General features: G+C 38.6%; 1 protein-coding gene across 3 annotated transcripts in view; it reads right to left on the bottom strand.

Annotated features, from left to right (window-relative positions):
• The window catches only part of LOC117970911 (inactive carboxypeptidase-like protein X2), a 70717-nt gene that overhangs the window by 38956 nt on the left and 11361 nt on the right, over nt 1–20400 (bottom strand). For all 3 annotated transcript variants that reach the window (XM_059008758.1, XM_059008761.1, XM_059008759.1), the window contains exons 3-4: nt 10863–11156; nt 5736–5792 (exon numbers count right to left, since the gene is read on the bottom strand). In XM_059008758.1, the coding sequence (XP_058864741.1) occupies nt 5736–5792; nt 10863–11156 (351 nt within the window). The remainder of the gene's footprint in view (nt 1–5735; nt 5793–10862; nt 11157–20400) is intronic.

The following is a 20400-nucleotide window of genomic DNA, read 5'->3' as shown; positions in this document are numbered from 1 at the left end:
TTGGGCTGGCTACTCTGTGTTTCTGCACCGCTGGGTATTTGGGTCCAGGAGACACCTGGATTATACTTGTTGACATTTTTTGATCAATCATGTGATTTAGAATTAATAATTTTTTGAGCTACTAGGAGTTATTTCAAGAGTCATTTGAAGCTGATATGTTGCAAAAGGAAAGAACAAAGCTTTTCCAGTTTGACCAGTGGCACTATTTCATGCCATTCTAAACATTGCCTGGATAAACAGTCACATTTTCTACATGTCTGCAGCTCCAATGAGAGTGTAACATGCTTTGAATTGCTCAAGGCTCTTGGAAAAGCCAGAGCTCATCCCTCGATTAAGTGCAGAATGACCAACACCAAAGTCACTCGAAACTCTGCTCCCTTACAGAGGATATTCTAAGAACTCTGCTCCCTTACAGAGGATATTCTAAGAACTCTGCTCCCTTACAGAGGATATTCTAAGAACTCTGCTCCCTTACAGAGGATATTCTAAGAACTCTGCTGCCTGCTGACCCAATCCCTGCAGATGCAGACCTGTCAACTCAACTGTATTCACCGGGAGTCTGCCGTATTCACCAGGAGTCTTCCGTATTTTGGACCCTTCTCCTGGACATCTCCCAGGACAGATTTTCTCCCAAACCTTTAATGTTTACAAAATTCATGGCCAGTTTGTGATTACTGCTGTGGGACATATTGTCAGCAGTGTGGAGTAGTGGTTAGGGCTCTGGACTCTTGACCGGAAGGTCGTAGGTTCAATCCCAGCGGGGGGACAGTGCTGTTGTACCCTTGAGCAAGGTACTTTACCTAGATTGCTCCAGTAAAAACCCAACTGTATAAATGGGTAATTGTATGTAAAAATAATGTGATATCTTGTAACAATTGTAAGTCGCCCTGTATAAGGGCGTCTGCTAAGAAATAAATAAATAAATAAATAAATAAATAAATATTCCCTGAATATGATAATAATAAATGAACGTGTATTGGAAATGTAACTGGATTAATTAATGAAACTGTGTGTCTTGAGAAACAGGGCAAACTGCTGTGTATTGAGAAGAGGGCCTCTTTCTTGCAGACATACTGAACTTTGTGACCTACTGAACGAGGTGACTGGGACTAGGTGGCGCCTGAACTGGATTAGGCAGAAAGAACAGTTGAATTATGTACAGATAATTCACATGTGCAACAACAATCATTTTGACACAAGGAAGACATAAACTAGTGATGTCCCAGTGGAAAGGACATTAAAACATTAAAGGACTGGGGTTTAAAAAGGCAAGATACACAAATGATCTCATGAAAGTGGCTACTCAGCAGAGTGAAAAGACTATAAATATTCAAGCAAAACCAAACATTTTGCACTCCACATCGAATGCTAAACAAGGTGCTGTCACTCTGCTAAGCAAACCTGCAACTCCGGGACCCAAGACGAGACTCTGCCTGAAACAGACCCAACACGAAGAAGCAAGCTGCAAGCAAGTCAACGACCACATGCAACGAGACTGAGGCCTGGCTGAAGGACTGCCGTAAACTTACAGAGACTGTTATCAGCAAACCAGTCTAGGTCTGCTGTACACCTAAAACCACAGTATCCAAAAGAAACTGTGTCCTGCTACCTGCATAGCTAAAAGATTCAGGAAAGAGGACAGAGCGGACAGACGCTGTTGTGGATCCTACACCGAGGACTGAAGACTTTGTTGCAGCTGTTTGTTGATTCTATCGAGAATTGAAATCTTTGTTGCTGAGTTTGATCCAATGTGAGATTGAAGACTTTGTTGCTGAGAGGAGAGCCTTTTGTACTGGATTGAGTTTCCAAACCAGCAGACCAAAAGTCTAAGCTTCAAGGAATCGTTGAGTATAATTCCAGTTGCATTTTCCTTTTATGGAACTAAATTAATTAATTGTAACACATTCACATAGAATTGAACTGTTAATGATTTAGTTTGCACACTTTTGTGTGAAATAACTTTTAGTGAAACTTGATGAAGTAACTATAAGTAATTTACCTCATATTGTTTTATGAAGAATTTCTTTAAAAGTAAACTTGCCATATCCTTAATCTATATACCATTAATAAGTTCAATGTGATATATTCTAAGATTGTCTGCATCGTTTCAGTTGAGGCTGTGCTTGACTATATCACTGTAACAGGGCGAGGATCCCTGTACAGTTATTTGTTTATTTATTTTTAGAACAGTGTTTCCCCCTCCGTCCCTGTGTTCTTTTGTATTTTTGTTTTATGATTTATGTTTGTTAATATGACGACGAGATTAGTGCTCGTCCTCTGCCAGGAGTAATTAATAAACTTGTGCAGATTGTGGCAGAGGGGTAATAGAATAATTACTGGCCAGTTAAACCCCTCGGCCATGATATAAAAGCCTGCAGCTCGCTGCACTCAAGGTGGGTGTATGAGGAGCGAGAGTGGAGAGAGCGAGGAGAGAGAAAACGAGCTTTAAAATATACAGGAACAGTGACAGTGACTGCCCAGCCTGACCTGTATTTGTATTTTGTGTTTGTGACTTGTTTTTGTTTAACTGTTTTATTTTCGCTCTGTGAGCAAGTTTCTTTTTGTTTAAACATTTGATTTATTTTTATTATTTAAAAATAAAACGGCGCACCGCATCATTTCTTTTGCAACTGCAGTACTTGGTGTCAGTGTTTCCCGTCCCTGCTTCTGTCTGACGTCACTGTCTTAGCCATCCTGTCACACGTGGTGTCCAGCGTGGGATCACCAGCGCCTCCTGGACTCAGGCAGAAGAGGGGTACTGCAGTTTTTTTGGTTTTTTTGGTTTTTTATTATTACTTGTGGAGAAAGGAGAGTGAGGAAGGAGGATGGGAGGAAGAAGGAGGAAGACCTGCAGACAGCAGCAGCTGCAACAACAGCAGGCACAGGAGGAGATCAGCTGGGAAGCCCTCTTCCTCAGCATAAGCCAGACCTACTGTTGCTGCATCTGTGGGGAGCGGGGGCATTTCCCAGTTAATTGCCCCCTCCCCGAGGAATGGGATTACAGCTATAGGAGAGGAGACAAGGGGAAGGAGTCAGTGCGTCCACAGCTCAAGAGGGAAGAGACTGAGCGTCCACAGACCAAGAGGGAGGAGTCAGTGCGTCCACAGCCCAAAAGGGAGGAGGCCGAACGTCCACAGCCCAAGAGGGAGGAGCCGGTGAGTCCACAGCCCAAAAGGTGTTACGATGTGATAGGTGTTACAGAAACTTAGTTGTCTGAGAGGGATGGAGATGAATATAATATTAGTGGGTACACACTGTATAGGAAAGACAGGCAGGACAGAAGAGGCGGAGGGGTAGCGCTATACATAAAAAATAGTCTTGAAGCTCAGGTGTTAAATCAGGACAAAGAAAACAATGCAGAATCAATATAGGTCAGAATAATGGACAAAAATTCAAAGGGCATAGTAATAGGAGCATGCTATAGACTGCCAAATTCAGACGCTGACCAAAATAATCTGTTAAACCTGCAGCTCTCTGCACTTTGGGGTGGATGTTCAGAGGAGGAATGAGAGCGAGCGAAGAACGATAGGAATTGAGAATAGAAAAAATACAGGATCAGTGAAAGCGATTGCCCAGCCTGACCTGTGTTTAGTTTTTGTGTTCATGATTATTTTGTTTAAACTTTTATTTTTGCTCTGTGAGTGCAGTGTTTTGTGTAAAAATATTTATTTTATTTTTATATTATTTAAATAAACGGCGCACGCCCAGTCTTTTTGAACTGCAGCACTGCCTCAGTGCGCTTGTTCCTGCTTCTGGCCTGACGTCACCACTCGTCCATCCCTGTCACGATCACATTAAACTTATTAATGTCCCACATAAAAGATTAATTCTCAAACTGAACGTAGTAGGGATTCAAGAAAAGCATGCACATGGATTAGGGAGTGGTTAACATGTAGAAAACAGAAAGTACTGATTAGAGGAGAAACCTCAAAATGAAGCGAGGTAACCAGTGGAGTACCACAGGGATCAGTATTAGGTCCTCTGCTCTTCTTAATCTACATTAATGACTTAGATTCTGGTATAGTAAGAAAACCTGTTAAATTTTGCAGACGACACAAAAATAGGAGTAGTGGCAAACACTGTTGCAGCAGCAAAGGTCATTCAAAGTGATCTAGACAGCATTCAGAACTGGGCAGACACATGGCAAATGACCTTTAATAGAGAAAAATGTAAGGTACTGCACACAGGCAATAAAAATGCCTGTATATTATAAATATCATATGGTAGATACTGAAATTGAAGAAGGAATCTATGAAAAAGAGTTTATGTTGACTCAGAAATGTCTTCATCTAGACAATGTGGGGAAGCTATAAAAAAGGCCAACAAGATGCTCAGATATATTGTGAGAAGTGTTGAATTTAAATCAAGGGAAGTAATGTTAAAACTCTACAATGCATTAGTAAGACCTCACCTAGAATATTGTGTTCAATTCTGGTCACCTCGTTACAAAAAGGATACTGCTGCTCTAGAAAGAGTGCAAAAAAGAGTGACCAGAATTATTCCGGGTTTAAAAGGCATGTCATATGCAGACAGGCTAAAATAATTTTAATCTATTCAGTCTTGAACAAAGAAGACTACGCGCCGATCTGATTCAAGCATTCAGAATTCTAAAAGGTATTGACAATGTCGACCCAGGGGACTTTTTTGACCTGAAAAAAGAAACAAGGACCAGGGGTCACAAATGGAGATTAGATAAAGGGGCAATCAGAACAGAAAATAGGAGGCACTTTTTTACACAGAGAATTGTGAGGGTATGGAACTAAATCCCCAGTAATGTTGTTGAAGCTGACAGCCTGGGATCCCTCAAGAAGCTGCTTGATGAGATTCTGGGATCAATAAGCTACTAACAACCAAACAAGCAAGATGGGCCGAATGGCCTTCTCTCGTTTGTAAACGTTCTTATGTTCTTATGTTCTTGTCTGGATGCGTGTGTGTGTGTGAGTAATTTACTAGCTATGTCACAGCTTGCTTGAGCTGCTGCAGTGGCTGCTTTGTGTGTGCAGAGACAGGCGGTGTCATATTTCAATTGCCTGCTAGCAAGCATGAGTGCAGTGAGAGTTTTTGACTTGTGTTTGGTGCTCAGAGACTAAGAGATTTTTCTGATTTCTGTTTAATATTTGTGTACTTAATAAAATACTACTATTGATTAAACATTCATTGTGTCTAGCGTGTGTATGTGTGTTCATTAAATCCTCGATTTTTGTAACACGTCAATTAAATATTATAATAAGAGAACTAATCAACCCATATAAACATTAAATTATCAATTATTGAATTGTTCCTACATTGCAATCCCCGTCTGTACATAGCAAGGTTTAGGACCCAGGGGAGTCCTGTGGCAGGCGTGCATTCAGTGTGCGAGGCAAGTATCATGGATTGCACCCTCACCCTCACAAACGTCTCCTGCACCTCATGCAAAAATCCAATCTGTCTTCAATGTGTGCGTCACATGTGTCCAAATTGCATCTGAGCAACGACACTGCTCTGAAATATCTGAATGGTGTTGTTTTCTTTTGCTAAAGTGTAATTTTTGTTAAATGGATTTAATGTCTGTTTCTTAGAAGAAGTAAACGATGGGTCAGCAGCATCAGCAACAACAGCGAATCACTTGATCCATCTTATGAGGGTTACAAAAAGAGGAGGTTCTTTTTGTGAACATATCAGTGTTGACTTGAAGTATAGCAGAGGTTTAGATAACTATAGGGAAAAATCAATTTCTAAATTATTCTTCTTACCTTTCTCTGTGTAAATCTTGTCCTTGTCGGCTTCAGTCGGGGGTTCTGTGGCTTCGACTATGGAAAAACTGATTTATATTAGAGAACACACTCTTTCACTTCAATCAAATTAAACTAGAGGCAATTACACTTAAAGAATGCAAGCCTTAGAATAAATTGCCAACTGCAGATATTCAATGTTTTTCTTATAGTGGTGTTTTCTTAACTGTGTGTTATCTCTACATTACCGTTTCAACCAATGGCACCAGGTTTGATACATTTTTGGTGGTGCCCAAGTGAGGGGGCAGATTCCCCTATACTTGGGGTTAGAAGAAAAAATTGAAAATAATCTCTTAAAACGCTCTGTTTTAAATAACAAAATGTAAAGTCTTCAGTAAACCCAATATTTATTGGATAAAACGTCTACCTTGTTATGTACAATGATCGTCCCTGTGTACTTACAATATCTCATTTTTGTGTGTATATATTGCTTGTCTGTGGCACATTGTTTGTACTATAAAATAGTGTAGAGGATAATCATCGAAGCCCCATTGAATACGTAAAATATACAACAAAGTGGATGGATCCATAACCTGTGAAAGCGACGGTTCTGAATTGCTGCTCTGGCTGCTGGCTGTGAACACATCAACACGGTGCATTTCAATTAAACCAGTTCTAATATCTAAAAGAGCCGGGACATTCAAGTCACTCACAGTCTGATCGAGTATAAACAATAGTTCAGACAGATTCGCTTTTAAACTAGCAGCATAGACAGAATACGTGAACATACTATAATAAGGTACACAGTATTGAATCTCAATTATTGTAAATAAAAAATATTAATAAAATCAATAAATAACGAAAATATGCATAAATTACATGATAATGATTGACTGCATTTACACTGCTGAAGTCATGTTTCAGTCATGTTTATTTATTTATTTTTTAAACTTGGATTATAAATTAAATCGCTTCCCAAACTATAAGGATATTTGAAAAAGAACATTTTATTAACACTATCTATTTTTTTGTGTTGTCATATGGACAGGACATACCGCTGAACTTCTGCACCAGAGCAATCATGCCAACAAACCAGGAGAAACAAAACTGGTGCATAATAAAGCATTTCTACTAGTCAATTATACAACTAAATTATACATTTGTGCTTATACAAAGATAGAAGGAATGATTGATTAGTGCATAGACAACTTACAAACATTGCAGTTCACAAAATGAAGTCATTCAGGAGATTTTGTCTGTTTCATCGGTAAGGTTCTTTTTGAACATGCAGAACTGCCAAGTGATTCAGTCGTTCTTGACTCATACATAGTTTTGGTAGACAGACTAACAACACACTACCATAATATTAAATACAAAAATAAATTACACAAACATAAAGATATTGAATATGGAAATGACAAAAGAAAGTGGACCCAGACAGAATCTGACCCTTTCTGGTTCCCTTTGAAGTACAAAATGTACCATAACTGTACTGTATGGGTATTTACCTCCTAAAGACCCGAAACCTGAATAAGATATATCAAAGCTGCTCGGCGACCTGTGACGCAGTCATGGCCCGCCCCCGAGGACAAGTACTGACCTGACAGGAGAGCTGTTTCAGATAAGTACTTATTACCTTTTCTGCTATATATTTCGCATTTATTATGTTTTACACAATTTATATGTGATATTAAAAATAATCTCTGTATTTGTTTTACTAACTACGTGTATTTGTGCACTACAGCCTGTTGTTTGTTACGTCTCACTGCGATCTTTGCCCCGTGTGAGTCGTTCCTTCCCAGGGATCCAGCACATAAGTTGGCTGACTTTATGCTCTCCCCCTGAGCTGCAATAGCTCCAGCTGGAGTTATTTATTTCTCGTTTTGGCTTACACTAAAATGATGACAGTTTGTATGTTTTATGCAATTGTGATAGGGTAATGTGTTCCAGACGTTGAGTGTTTAGCAAGAAGCAATCAAAAAATAAAGTAATGTGCAAAAAAAATCTTTTAATTTTAACAAAAACAAAAATAAAAGAAAGAAAATTTTAAAAAAAAGATATCCTAATTCCCCAGATACTCAGCTATCCCCACTGTTAGCCTGCCTGTAATGGCTGTTAACATTGAGGGTACACCGCTACCCCCTGTACTCATTCTGTCTCTCTTTCTCTGCATATGAGGTACCTCTCCATTTTTATAACCTTAAGTAATTTAGACTCTCCCCTTGGGTGCTTCTAAAAAGAAAAGTTGGGTGGGGGGCGGTAACTAACCAAAATTAACTTGGGGGAAAATTCCTGCATTCACCTGGTAACTTTCTCATCTCTGAGTTAATCATTACCACAAATGCTTTTAATCTACCATGGATATGTTCACCTTATTTTGCCATATCCCCTACTTATATTGCTAAATAATTTCCAGCACAAATCTGCTTGCGCTACCCCCATTGACTAAAACTGACCGATCGCCTGCAGACTGCTGGAAAGGACAAGGTAACCATTTTCTAGTTTGCGTTTAGTTTTTATATTAGAACTGGGTCAACTGTCATTACAGCAGACTAAGGGGTTATATCACAAAATATGTGCACCTATTCTGTAAAATAAACACCAGTGTCAACTGCCGCTATATCTGTGAATAACTTTTCTCTTTTCTTTTACAGGTTACAGTCTGTGCGAGAGCACACAGCACCCCTCACCCCAGGTAAGTTATTCCTCATTATTATTTGTTTTGCTTTAGTTTTAAAACACAATGGTAAAGATATATTAACATAAACACATCAACAGTTTTAATATGAGCAGGAAAGTCCAGCGCATATTTAAAATGTCAGGGTTCAGGATTAGTGAAGGAGAACGGGTTTCTCTCCATCACAAATTGTTACATACTGTATTTTGTTGAGAGAAATTTCTCATGCTGTTTTTTCTGTTTTCACAGACTAAGCACAGACCTGTCAGCAACACGGTGCTGCGAGCACATGTGTAGCGATAGCATCTGCTGGGTTCAGCACACTGCGCTGGACCACGGTACTTGCTTCGGTTGTGGTTGCTTGCAATCTCTCCCACAGTATCTTGATGCCGTTCTGGTGACAGCTTTAGCATTACCATTATGAAGGTTGTTAGTTTATTCTGACAATCAGGCTTCCCTCAGTCTTGTGTGCTGACTGTGCTAAAGTCACCAAACTGGTACTGAACCGATCTGGTACTGTACCTACACCATGCTAAAGTCACTGCACCGAACCAAACCAGTGCTGTCAAGGTTCCAATCTGGAACCGTACCGACCCGGTGCTAAAGTCACCGAACCGGTACCGAACCGACATGGTTTCTACCCGATCCTACATGGCCGGCGACCGAGCAGCTCAAGACCCGGTTGCTGTCTATAAGCAGATTGAGGCAGCCCCTGTACATCTGTATACTGTACACTACATTGCTTGTTTCTTGCATCATGCCTGGGTTTTACCCCTGCGACACATGCAAGGCCAGTCTGCCTGTTGAGGACAAGCACGGCCGCCGTTCCAAACAATCGGCAGACTCAAAGCAGATGGAACAGCTCTGGGCAGCTGTTTCCCACCAAGGAACAGTGCTCGCAGAGTTACTGTGTGAACGTTCGGCGCAGCCTGCCCTGTCTGTCCCCTTGGGGCCCAAGGGGGCTATGAGCACAGATTGGCCACAAGAGGACATGCTGTCCATCGCCGCCTCTGATGAGGTGGGAGAACAGGACGTTCCCTGTCAGCAGAGCTTCTATCGCTGATCAAGAGGGCCACTGCCATCTCGCAAGTGCCCTGGCCTACAGAAGGTGCAACAAGGCTATCTTTGATGATGAACCTACCACCTCTCCCGTGTCATCCCAATGCAGCTGGATTTTCTTTTTGAAATCCAGTCCTGGGATCATCCAGCTACAGCTCTGGCTGTTTCCCGGTCAATGGATACCCTATATAGGGTGCATAATGCAGAGAAGCTGGGCCTGGCCCATTTTCTGCCAGTGGACGCCTCACTTGCTGCTTTGGTACAGGCACCTAATTTAGAGCTCCTGTCCAAGGACGCTATCTGTCCCAACAAGCAGTGCCAGGTCTCGGAGGTGATCCTCAAGCATGCCTATTCAGCAAGTGCATTCGCCACATGGCTGGGCAAGTATAATAGTATTCTGGTAGCTTACCAGTCCTATTTTCTGTCTCAACAGCTGGAGGAGCAACGCCTGGTTAATAAGAACCTGCTCCGTGTGTCAAAGCTCAATGGGCAGGCTGTAGGCAGGAACCTGGCTGTTCTGGTAGCTGCACGTAGGCAGCTTTGGCTTTCCCAGGCACACGTGCCTGATGGGGACAAAGCACCGCTGTTGGATGCCCCTATTACACCAGGGCATACATTTGGTCCCATGGTGGACGAGATGCTGCAGCACTATCACCGCGTGCGGGCATCCATGAAGGAGCTGGTTCGCTTGCTTCCCAAGTGACCATCCCCAGTGCACAAACCAGCTGCAAACTGGCACCCTAGGCCCCAGCAGCCTCAAAGGCATCAGTGCACCAGACATCTGGGTGCTTACTACCGTTCAGACCGGATACTCACTGCTGTTCAAGCACGGTCCCCTCCATTTCGGGGTGTGAATGTAACATCAGTCACAGACCCACAGGACGCCGAGTTATGGTCTCAGGAGGTAGCAGCTGTGTTGCAAAAACAGGCTTCCCATGATAGACCCTCTCCAGTTGGAGGAAGGGTTCTACTCCAGTACTAACCCAAAAGATAAATGTTTATCAAACTTCACAATTTACAGTCAAACTTGCATAACAACCTTATAACAAACTGCAAGTGTTCTTTATAGGCTGGTTTATGTAGTCTGACTGTCTATCTTATATTGATACTTATACTTAGAAATACTAAAAGATACTCAAATCAATGACAAGGCGCTAGGTTGATCCACTTCGTTCTTCCTCCATCTTGCACAAGTTATTTACATCCAGTTCATTGTTTACAAATCATGCACAAAAGTGCCTTCTCTGGCCACAACATCGCATTTCATTTTGAATTTACCGACTTTCCTTGATGAAAACTAATCCACATCTGGGAGGTTACTAGACCTCCTCTGCTTTTGACTATCTATAAGGACACTGATTTTTTGTCCTGTGCAAATAATGTTCCGATTTGGATATAACACTAATACTTACATTTGTCCCAGCCAAGCTCAGTCAGAACTCGCTCTTCTTCCTCCTCTAGTGTTGGCTTCTTCTCAGGTTCCTCTGGTATCTTCTCCTCCAGTATCTTCGCCTCTGTTTTTTTCTTGCCTTTAGGTTTCTTCGTTGGTTTAGGGTTCTTTGTCGGTTTGGGGGGTTTCGGTTTCTTGGTTGGTTTTGGGGGTTTCGGTTTCTTCGTGGGTTTGGGGGGTTTCGGTTTCTTCGTGGGTTTGGGCTGTTTCTCTTTCTTGGCTTTGGCCTCCTTCTCGGCTGCTTTCTTGGCCTTGGCTGTAGAGAGAAAAACAGAGGAAGTGAGGGACAGTGGAGAGCTGAGAACCATAATCGAAAGTGGCATTATTCACACTGTAATTGTATGACTCGTATGACAGTCCAATTATATGTTTGTTTTTGTATTTGTCTTCTGCTTATTGTACACTAACTTTTTGTATTGACAGTCAACAGAACACCCCTGTAAACCAAATGTTCAATTGCATTGGGCTTTTAAAGTCCATAATTAGATGCATACTAATTTGTGTATTTGCATAATAATTTACGTTATAACTAGTTAATTCACACATTATCTATAAAGAAATGTACTGTGTGAAATCTCAGACATTAGTTAGCTAATATGCAAATTATCCAAGGCTTCCTTATTTGCTTTACCAAGTTACAGTTTTATGTAATATGCAAACTATCCAGCACATTGAGTAGTTCATTTAAGAAACCATTGAAATTGAAGAATACATTTACACCTACCCTCTGTCTAAAATGCATTACCTAAAGCGTGTGTGTCTTTGCATTTGGGCAGGAAATGACTTAACAAAGAAAGCATGATTGGCTGCTTAGTTCAAAGTGATCAAGATGAAAACTGCTTCATTTATGGCTCTTCATGGACCGAGTATCTAGTTACAGGCTCATACAATTTATTTAGTGAAGAGGTTTTTATTAAAGTGCTATAATGAAATATCTGACAATCCATAAAAAAGATAATGATTTTTTATATAATTTACATTTCATTTGTTAAAAAATAATCTAAAATAGATAGGAATTTGGATTTCAAATTATACAACTCGTTTATAAGTTACTTAGCACTAGGGAAAATGGGAGAGACATTTTAAATAGTCTTTAGCGGGAAGTTTTCCTTCATGTGTGTATTGATTCATACCAATTTGACATCATTGTTATGTCAAAATAAGGAAATGCCAAGGCCAGGGCTTCTACCATAGTGGAGAACCATTGTGTTCCCATACAACTGTTGCATTACCACAGAGTTTCATGAAAGTGTTTTTGATTACAGTGTAAGTATTGCCACTCGTAACAGTGTTATGGTTATGGGATGTGTGTGTGTATGTGTGTGTGTGTGTGTGTGTGTGTAAGTTGCTGGTATACCCTCCGGATCATTAAGAATTTCAGAAGCTTCGTCTGCTGAAAAATATAAATTAATTTAGAACTAATACCATTCAGTACTGACAGTCTCAACTGATAGCCATCCGACGCCAGAAGCCTATATTACAGGACCACCATCCAAGAAACAGGAAAAGATGTTTTTAAAACAGGCAGGATATAATACTTGACAGGATTGGTGGAAAAACATTGTTATCCGTTTGTATAAACGGAACCAAGAAATGTGCAGAAATGTGGCTCTTACATTTGTGCGACCGGCACGTAACATGAATGTGTTGAGGTATTCTGAGAACTTCTCAAATCAATTAACAGCAGCGCTGAGATGTGCAGTGATCACTATACCGCTGCTCTTTGTGAGAAACACAGGCTTATGTTTTGTTTTTGTTTTTTTTTTGGGGGGGTTGGGTATCAATTAAAAGCTATAATCAAAAAATGATAAGCAAGGGTTTACTGACCTGTGGACAGTATTATTATTATTGTTGTTCAGTATTTAAAATAATCTATAATCTATTTCTGTGTTGAATGTTGTTTTGGGCCTAGTGGAATGTTTTTCCACCAGAGTCCTCAATTGAGAAGTGACAATGAAGATGGAGAACAGCACATCAAAATAAAACACTCACTTTAGTACAGATTAGTACCATTTTTAGTAGATAAGTATGACTGCGATAAATATAAAATGGAAAATTACCTATATAAAATGGAAAATTACCTATATGGTAACAATATCCTGGGAGACAGTCAGCATGGTTTTAGGAAAGGGAGATCGTGTCTAACTAACCTGTTTTACTTTTTTGAGAATACAACATGGTTTATTTAGATTTCCAGAAAGCTTTTGACAAAGTCCTGCATAAAAGATTAATTCTCAAACTGAACACAGTAGGGATTCAAGGAAATACATGCACATGGATTAGGGAGTGGTTAACATGTAGAAAACAGAAAGTACTGATTATTCCTAATCTACATTAATGATTTTGATTCTGGTATAGTAAGCAAAATTGTTAAATATGCAGACGACACAAAAATAGGAGGCGTGGCAAACACTGTTGCAGCAGCAAAGGTAATTCAAAATGATCTAGACAGCATTCAGAACTGGGCAGACACATGGCAAATGACATTTAATAGAGAAAAATGTAAGGTACTGCACACAGGCAATAAAAATGTGCATTATAAATATCATATGGTAGATACTGAAATTGAAGAAGGAATCTATGAAAAAGACTTAGGAGTTTATGTTGACTCAGAAATATCTTCATCTAGACAATGTGTGGAAGCTATAAAAAAGGCTAACAAGATGCTTGGATATATTGTGAGAAATGTTGAATTTAAATCAAGGGAAGTAATGTTAAAACTTCACAATGCATTAGTAAGACCTCACCTAGAATATTGTGTTCAGTTCTGGTCACCTCGTTACAAAAAGGATATTGCTGCTCTAGAAAGAGTGCAAAGAAGAGTGACCAGAATTATCCCGGGTTTAAAAGACATGTAGTATGCAGACAGGCTAAAAGAATTGAATCTATTCAGTCTTGAACAAAGAAGACTACGCGGCGATCTGATCCAAACATTCAAAATCCTAAAAGGTATAGACAATGTCGACCCAGGCGACTTTTTTGACCTGAAAAAAGAAACAAGGACCAGGGGTCACAAATGGAGATTAGATAAAGGGACATTCAGAACAGAAAATAGGAGCCACTTTTTTACACAGAGAATTGTGAGGGTCTGGAACCAACTCCCTAGTAATGTTGTTGAAGCTGATACCCTGAGATCCTTCAAGAAGCTGCTTGATGAGATTCTGGGATCAATAAGCTACTAACAACCAAACAAGCAAGATGGGCTGAATGGCCTCCTCTCGTTTGTAAACTTTCTTATGTTCTTATGTTCTAATACAATACATGAATCTTTATAATGTGGTTGCTGATACTAGTATTCGTTTACACGTCTCAATCTAAAAACTAATTTATCTTCAATACTGTACAATACTAGTACAATTTCATGCATTAGAAATGTCAAGAGTTTAGAATGGCCACTGGTCAAAAACAATTCAGGAGATTATAAACATGATAGATATGAGGGATAGAATTCCAGTTATTTTTAAAGCAGTAATAATTAAAAACAATGAAACATTATAATACTCTTAGCAAATAAAACATTTGAATATACTTAATATACTTGAAATAATCATGATAATTTCTGCATTTGTTATAATAGCTACACAACATTGAAGAAAAAACACGATCTCCACAAATAACTAGCATATCATATTTTCCACACCTAAGATCGGCAGACCCTGGTTGCAAACATATAAATATAGTAGCTCACTTATTTCTTTTAAAAAGCACCATACAAGGGGTTAATTTACTGCAGATCTAGAATGTGTATTCCGGACCAGTGTGCAAAGCAGGCCCTTGAACCTAGCTGAATCACAACTTTGGAATTCATGCTCAAAGATCCTTGACAAAAAGCTGAAGCTCTCAGAAATAATCTTTTACATGCCACGAATAAAACTGGAGCAAGAGCCTGCCAAACTGACGTAATGCTTTCCAACGCTTCAGAGATATAAAAGAGATATAAAAGTTGGATGTGTTTGGAAACAATTCTACAAAATCTGGTGGTGATAATCAATGAAATGTTATTTATTTGTGCTGGCAGCTTCTACAGAATCACACAATGTAAATATTCACCAAATTAAATTAATGAATCTCCAACGATAAGTCAGATGATAGTTATAACTTACTGTGCTTTCATTCCAGTGAATTCACAGTGCTTTAAATCGGGAGCTATTTAAGTAAGTGTGTGGATTCAAATTAAGTTTCAATGTCATGAAACTGTTCCAGAGTGTTATTAAAAAGACAGCTGCAGTCTATAACAGTTCCATGCATTGATCTCCAAACTGTTTTTTTTTTTAAAAGGGTCCCAATGATTCAGCTCAACCACTTGGTTTGGTAACACATTCCAGGCACTAATCTCTGTCATAGCAACAGACTTGAAAAACATTCTTTAAAGCTATGTGAATAAGGACTGAGATCCTTTTGAACGTCATGTCTCATTTTTGAATGCTATATGCATACACTAGCTTGTTGCAGACAAAACCACATCTCAAATTGGCATAAACTTGTATTTTGCAAACCAACGCAAGTTTGGGGAAAACTAAAGCCGTCTAGTGATCTGACTCATGATTTAATGTGCAACTACATTCAAACAAGCTCCTATTTTATACACAGTATCTTTGGAGGGTACAGTCAAGTTAAACAAGTTTTTTCAGAACTTCGCAAGCCAAGTCCAGCTGTTCTGTAATTGTTTAGGTTGGGTCCACATCAGCAGTGTCAAAATGAGGCATGACGTGTCTATTTTAATATGCAGAGTTGGATATTATCAAGATCTGGCCAAATTATCCTGAAGGATAATTTACATTTTATAACATTACCAACAACAGAACATGTAGATCTAAAACACTGCACCGTGGAATCAAGCATTCCACGTTCCCTCATTTAAAGCACATATTTTCGGTCACTATTTGAGCGGCACAGTTTAAACAAAACTGTTTGCCAGGAAAAAAGAAAGAAGAAAAACTAACAAAGAGAGCTTGTTCAAATAGCCTTTAGGGAAGTGTTCCTCTCTAAACTCGATTGCAGGGAGAGTCTCAGCGTTTTGCAGTGTTTGATTCAGCAGACACATGTTTACATCCCACACACTCTCTCGGGCAGACAAAACTCACCTTGTTCTTGTCTGAAGGAACAGTGTATGCTTGTACAGAAGAATTCCATGATACCATGGTGGCATTAGCTCTATCAGTGTCTCATTAGACATGCCAGCCAGGCAGCAAATTAATAACTGCCCTTTTACATCTCCCTGTGCTTCTTATGTTGTTACAAAAGCTGTATGTAAGAAAAGCTATTCAAATCTATTCATTTGAAAAGCTAATCAAATCGGTATAAATTCAGTTGAATATTATTGTGGTGATAACAGTTATGATAAAGTAATTGTAACATAAATCCTAATCTATCTCGAGACAGGTAAGCATGTATTTGGATACCTTCTCAAGACCTGCCTTTAGCTATGTATAAACAATATTTTACTATAAAATATTCTAGGGTGTAACCACAATATCCTTCTATTTTAACATCAAAACTACATTCATATGCAAGTGCAATCAAACGTTACTTAAACATATGAATATATATTTTACAGTAATCATAGGATTGATTCATTCGGCATATGATTTAAAGTTTAGACAATATTCAACTGTGATTCAATTCAATTTTATCATATATCAGTGCTTGTTTCAACATTCAAAAACAAAAGGACAAATCTTGTTGAAAGTAAATACCTTCTTTTATTTGAAAAGTTACAAAAATGAGATTAAGTAGATTGCATTAGATTGTAGTAATACATTTTCAATGTATTATATTGTATTATACTAAGTATGTTCAAGACAAATTAACCATATATTCAGTTATAATTAAGATTCTAAATATATTCAACATTCAACAATGCATTCATATTCTATCATGTAATTCAAAATAGGTTAATATTAATTTATAGTCAATTTAAACATAAATAATCATACAATCGATTTATGAACATAAGAACATAAGAAGGTTACAAACGAGAGGAGGCCATTCAGCCCATCTTGCTCGTTTGGTTGTTAGTAGCTTATTGATCCCAGAATCTCATCAAGCAGCTTCTTGAAGGATCCCAGAGTGTCAGCTTCAACAACATTACTGGGGAGTTGGTTCCAGGCCTTCACAATTCTATGTGTAAAAAAGTGCCTCCTATTTTCTGTTCTGAATGCCCCTTTATCTAATCTCCATTTGTGACCCTGGTCCTTGTTTCTTTTTTCAGGTCAAAAAAGTCCCCTGGGTCGACATTGTCTATACCTTTTAGGATTTTGAATGTTTGAATCAGATCACCGCATAGTCTTCTTTGTTCAAGACTGAATAGATTCAATTCTTTTAGCCTGTCTGCATACGACATGCCTTTTAAACCTGGAATAATTCTGCTCGCTCTTCTTTGCACTCTTTCTAGAGCAGCAATATCCTTTTTGTAGTGAGATGACTAGAATTAAACACAATATTCTAGATGAGGTCTTACAAATGCATTGTAAAGCTTTAACATTACTTCCCTTGATTTAAATTCAACACTTTTCACTATATATCTGATCATTTTGTTGGCCTTTTTATAGCTTACCCACATTGCCTAGATGAAGACATTTCATAGTCAACATAAACTCCTAGATCTTTTTTATAGATTCCTTCTTCATTTTCAGTATCTCCCATATTGTATTTATAATGGATATTTTTATTCCCTGTCTACCATACCTTACACTTTTCTATATTAAAAATCATTTGCCATGTGACTGCCCAGTACTGAATGCTGTCTAGATCATTTTGAATGACCTTTGCTGCTGCAACAGTGTTTGCCACTCCTCCTATTTTTGTGTCATCTGCAAATTTAGCAAGTTTGCTTACTATACCAGAATCTAAGTCATTAATGTAGATTTGGAAGAGCAGAGGACCATGGAAATTCATAAGTGGTTTAGTTACCTATCCTTATATGTGAAGAAAGCAGAAAGAGTCTCGCAATGAAGAATTACTATATATAGCTTTCTCCTTGTGGTTAAAAAGTTTCCACTTAGAAACTTGAGATCTGAAGTGAAGTCCTCCCCATTCAAGGTTGGTAAAGAAAAAAACAACATGGCAGGGCAAGGTACTTTATCTAGATTGCTCCAGTAAAAACCCAACTGTATAAATGGGTAATTGTATGTAAAAAATAATGTGATATCTTGTAACAATTGTAAGTTGCCCTGGATGATGCTTGTAGGAAGCGCCAATTTGAGTAGATTTAAAAAACACTTAGTATTAAGTAACTTTAGTATTCTTCTCTTTACTTTAGCATACTTTTAGATTTAGTAGCAACACAGTCTTTTTATTGCTCTTTTGAATTAAGATCTTTTCTTCAAGAAGTAGTTTTCTTAGTACAGCAGCTGTGTTTTAGTTTTCCTTCCTTGAAGTAAGAATGTTGACAGATGTTTCTATGTTGCTTTTCCAACAGTAGTATTGTCTTTTGATTTGTTTGACAGAAATTTCCTCAGGAAGTTATTGTTGAGAGCTTTTTTTTTTCATTGAGAGAGATCGATTTTCCATGCTGCAAGCATTTTTCTTACAAACAGAACCATCTCCATTGTCCACCAGATGGCAGTATGACACAATTTTGCCCTTTAGACACGATGTCTGAGAGAAACTTTTTCAAGATGCAAGGTGTAAACCAAAATTTGTTTGAAGTTCGATACTTAGTTCTGATAACAATATAAATGTTCTTGACAAAATCAAGCTCAGCAGAGGATTTTCTCTAAACAAATTTCTCTGGTAATCGATGAGTTTGTCTTTATCTCTCGTTAGACTACAGTCAATGGTATATTCTAATTTAAGCAAATATTAAATTGTACTTTTTATATCACACTATTCTTCAAACTATGAAATATCTTTTTGGTTTTATTTATTTCGGATACAGGCTACTGTTAATACACTTGAAGACACTAGGCGAAACGTTTGTCAATGTGACTAAGCTTCTCACAGTTTTAACCAGCGGTCCAGGTAAGCTGCGTACCTGCCATTTTTACGCATTAAAGAATCTGGAATTTTAATTTAATGTGTAAAAATACGCATAGCAATTTTGCTGCACAGCTTGTCTGTATCCCCTCCCGCCTCCCCTAAAACTTTCACTAACAAATATATCTCCCAGAATACAATATCTTCAGTTACTAGGAAACTGTACACAAGAAAACCCAACCCGACGAACATTATCCAGTCTCTGGCTAGCCCTGTTGTCTTTGCAGCCAATCACAGTAAGAATAAGAACAATTCGAAGTTACGCAGGTTGAAGTGTAAACACCCCAGTCCAGCTACAAATCCAACTGGAACCATCATCAGAGGCAACCACTAAAAAAAGGTGCCTATAATATTAAACAAACTGTTTTATAACTTATTAACACTATAACCGCCATGGCAGTCATTTTGACAGTTTGAGGTTTTCAAATTTAAATTACTCTGCGTGTCTGAAAGTTATGCGGTTGTCCGTCTATGACTTTTCCTAAATACATGTATTAAATACCCTGACAGCGTTTGAAAGGCAGGATCGCGAAAGTAAGGTCGTTATAATCCCGCCCACATAGAACCGGCAAAGCAGTCATTTTTTACTGCCTTTTACAATACAAGTTTTTATTTTGAATATCACTTACAATATTCTATTTTTTTAATATACAAGCCTGTTGTTATCTCTACTGGACCGGGCAGCCCTCAATTCCTTTGTTTTGTACAAGGAATGCACCGGGGAAAATATCAGTAGGAGAGATTTCACATTGAAGCTAGCCACAGCACTTCAAAACATTTCAATCAGAAAACTGCAGAGCAGCAGAGTGCTGCAGCTCCACCTGGAGTCAGTGCTGCACCAAGTGACACATCCTCAAGACAAAACATGTTTTATACTGATGTTTTAACATGTTCACCGAGTTTAAGAATTTAATGTTAAAATATAAGTAACGTAATTAATTTGGAGTCAGTGTGATACCTCGAAAAAAATGTGCTGAGTTTATAAAGAACCTTGTAGAACACACGCATGGTACAGTAATTCAAATTAACATTGCAGTTAAAATGGAAGGCTCTTTTTTAATGCCTACCCCATTACCATTAAACATTGTACAGCATTTATCGAGATTACGCATCACTTCAAGGTAATGTTGCATTTTACCCCCTGAAAATACATTTTACTTTCTCAGTGTTAAAACCTTATCTGGAGTGCTGGTTTTACCGTAGAATTCTGATTGAGTGTTTTGAAGTTCTGGTGGTTTGACCAAAGTCGTTAGAAGAATCTAAATAATTTAACAATGAGAAAATGGAAAAAATATAAAATGGAAAAATTAAGTTAAAGTAAGGTATACTAGCAATTCCTTGTTTGTGATTTATAAGTTAGTATGGTGCGTGAAGGATGTCCTTTATTGACATCAATATGGGAAGAGTTTAGGTACCAGGCAGCAACAGCAACTTAATAAACAAGGGATAAAAACAAGAGCTAGGACAATGATAATGAGTCACGGCAGCGTTGTGTGATGCACTGGTGTTGCGTATTGGGACCC

The sequence above is a fragment of the Acipenser ruthenus genome, chromosome 37 (assembly GCF_902713425.1).
Source record: "Acipenser ruthenus chromosome 37, fAciRut3.2 maternal haplotype, whole genome shotgun sequence".
Lineage (NCBI taxonomy): Eukaryota > Metazoa > Chordata > Actinopteri > Acipenseriformes > Acipenseridae > Acipenser > Acipenser ruthenus.
This window is presented reverse-complemented; position numbering and strand designations above follow the sequence as displayed.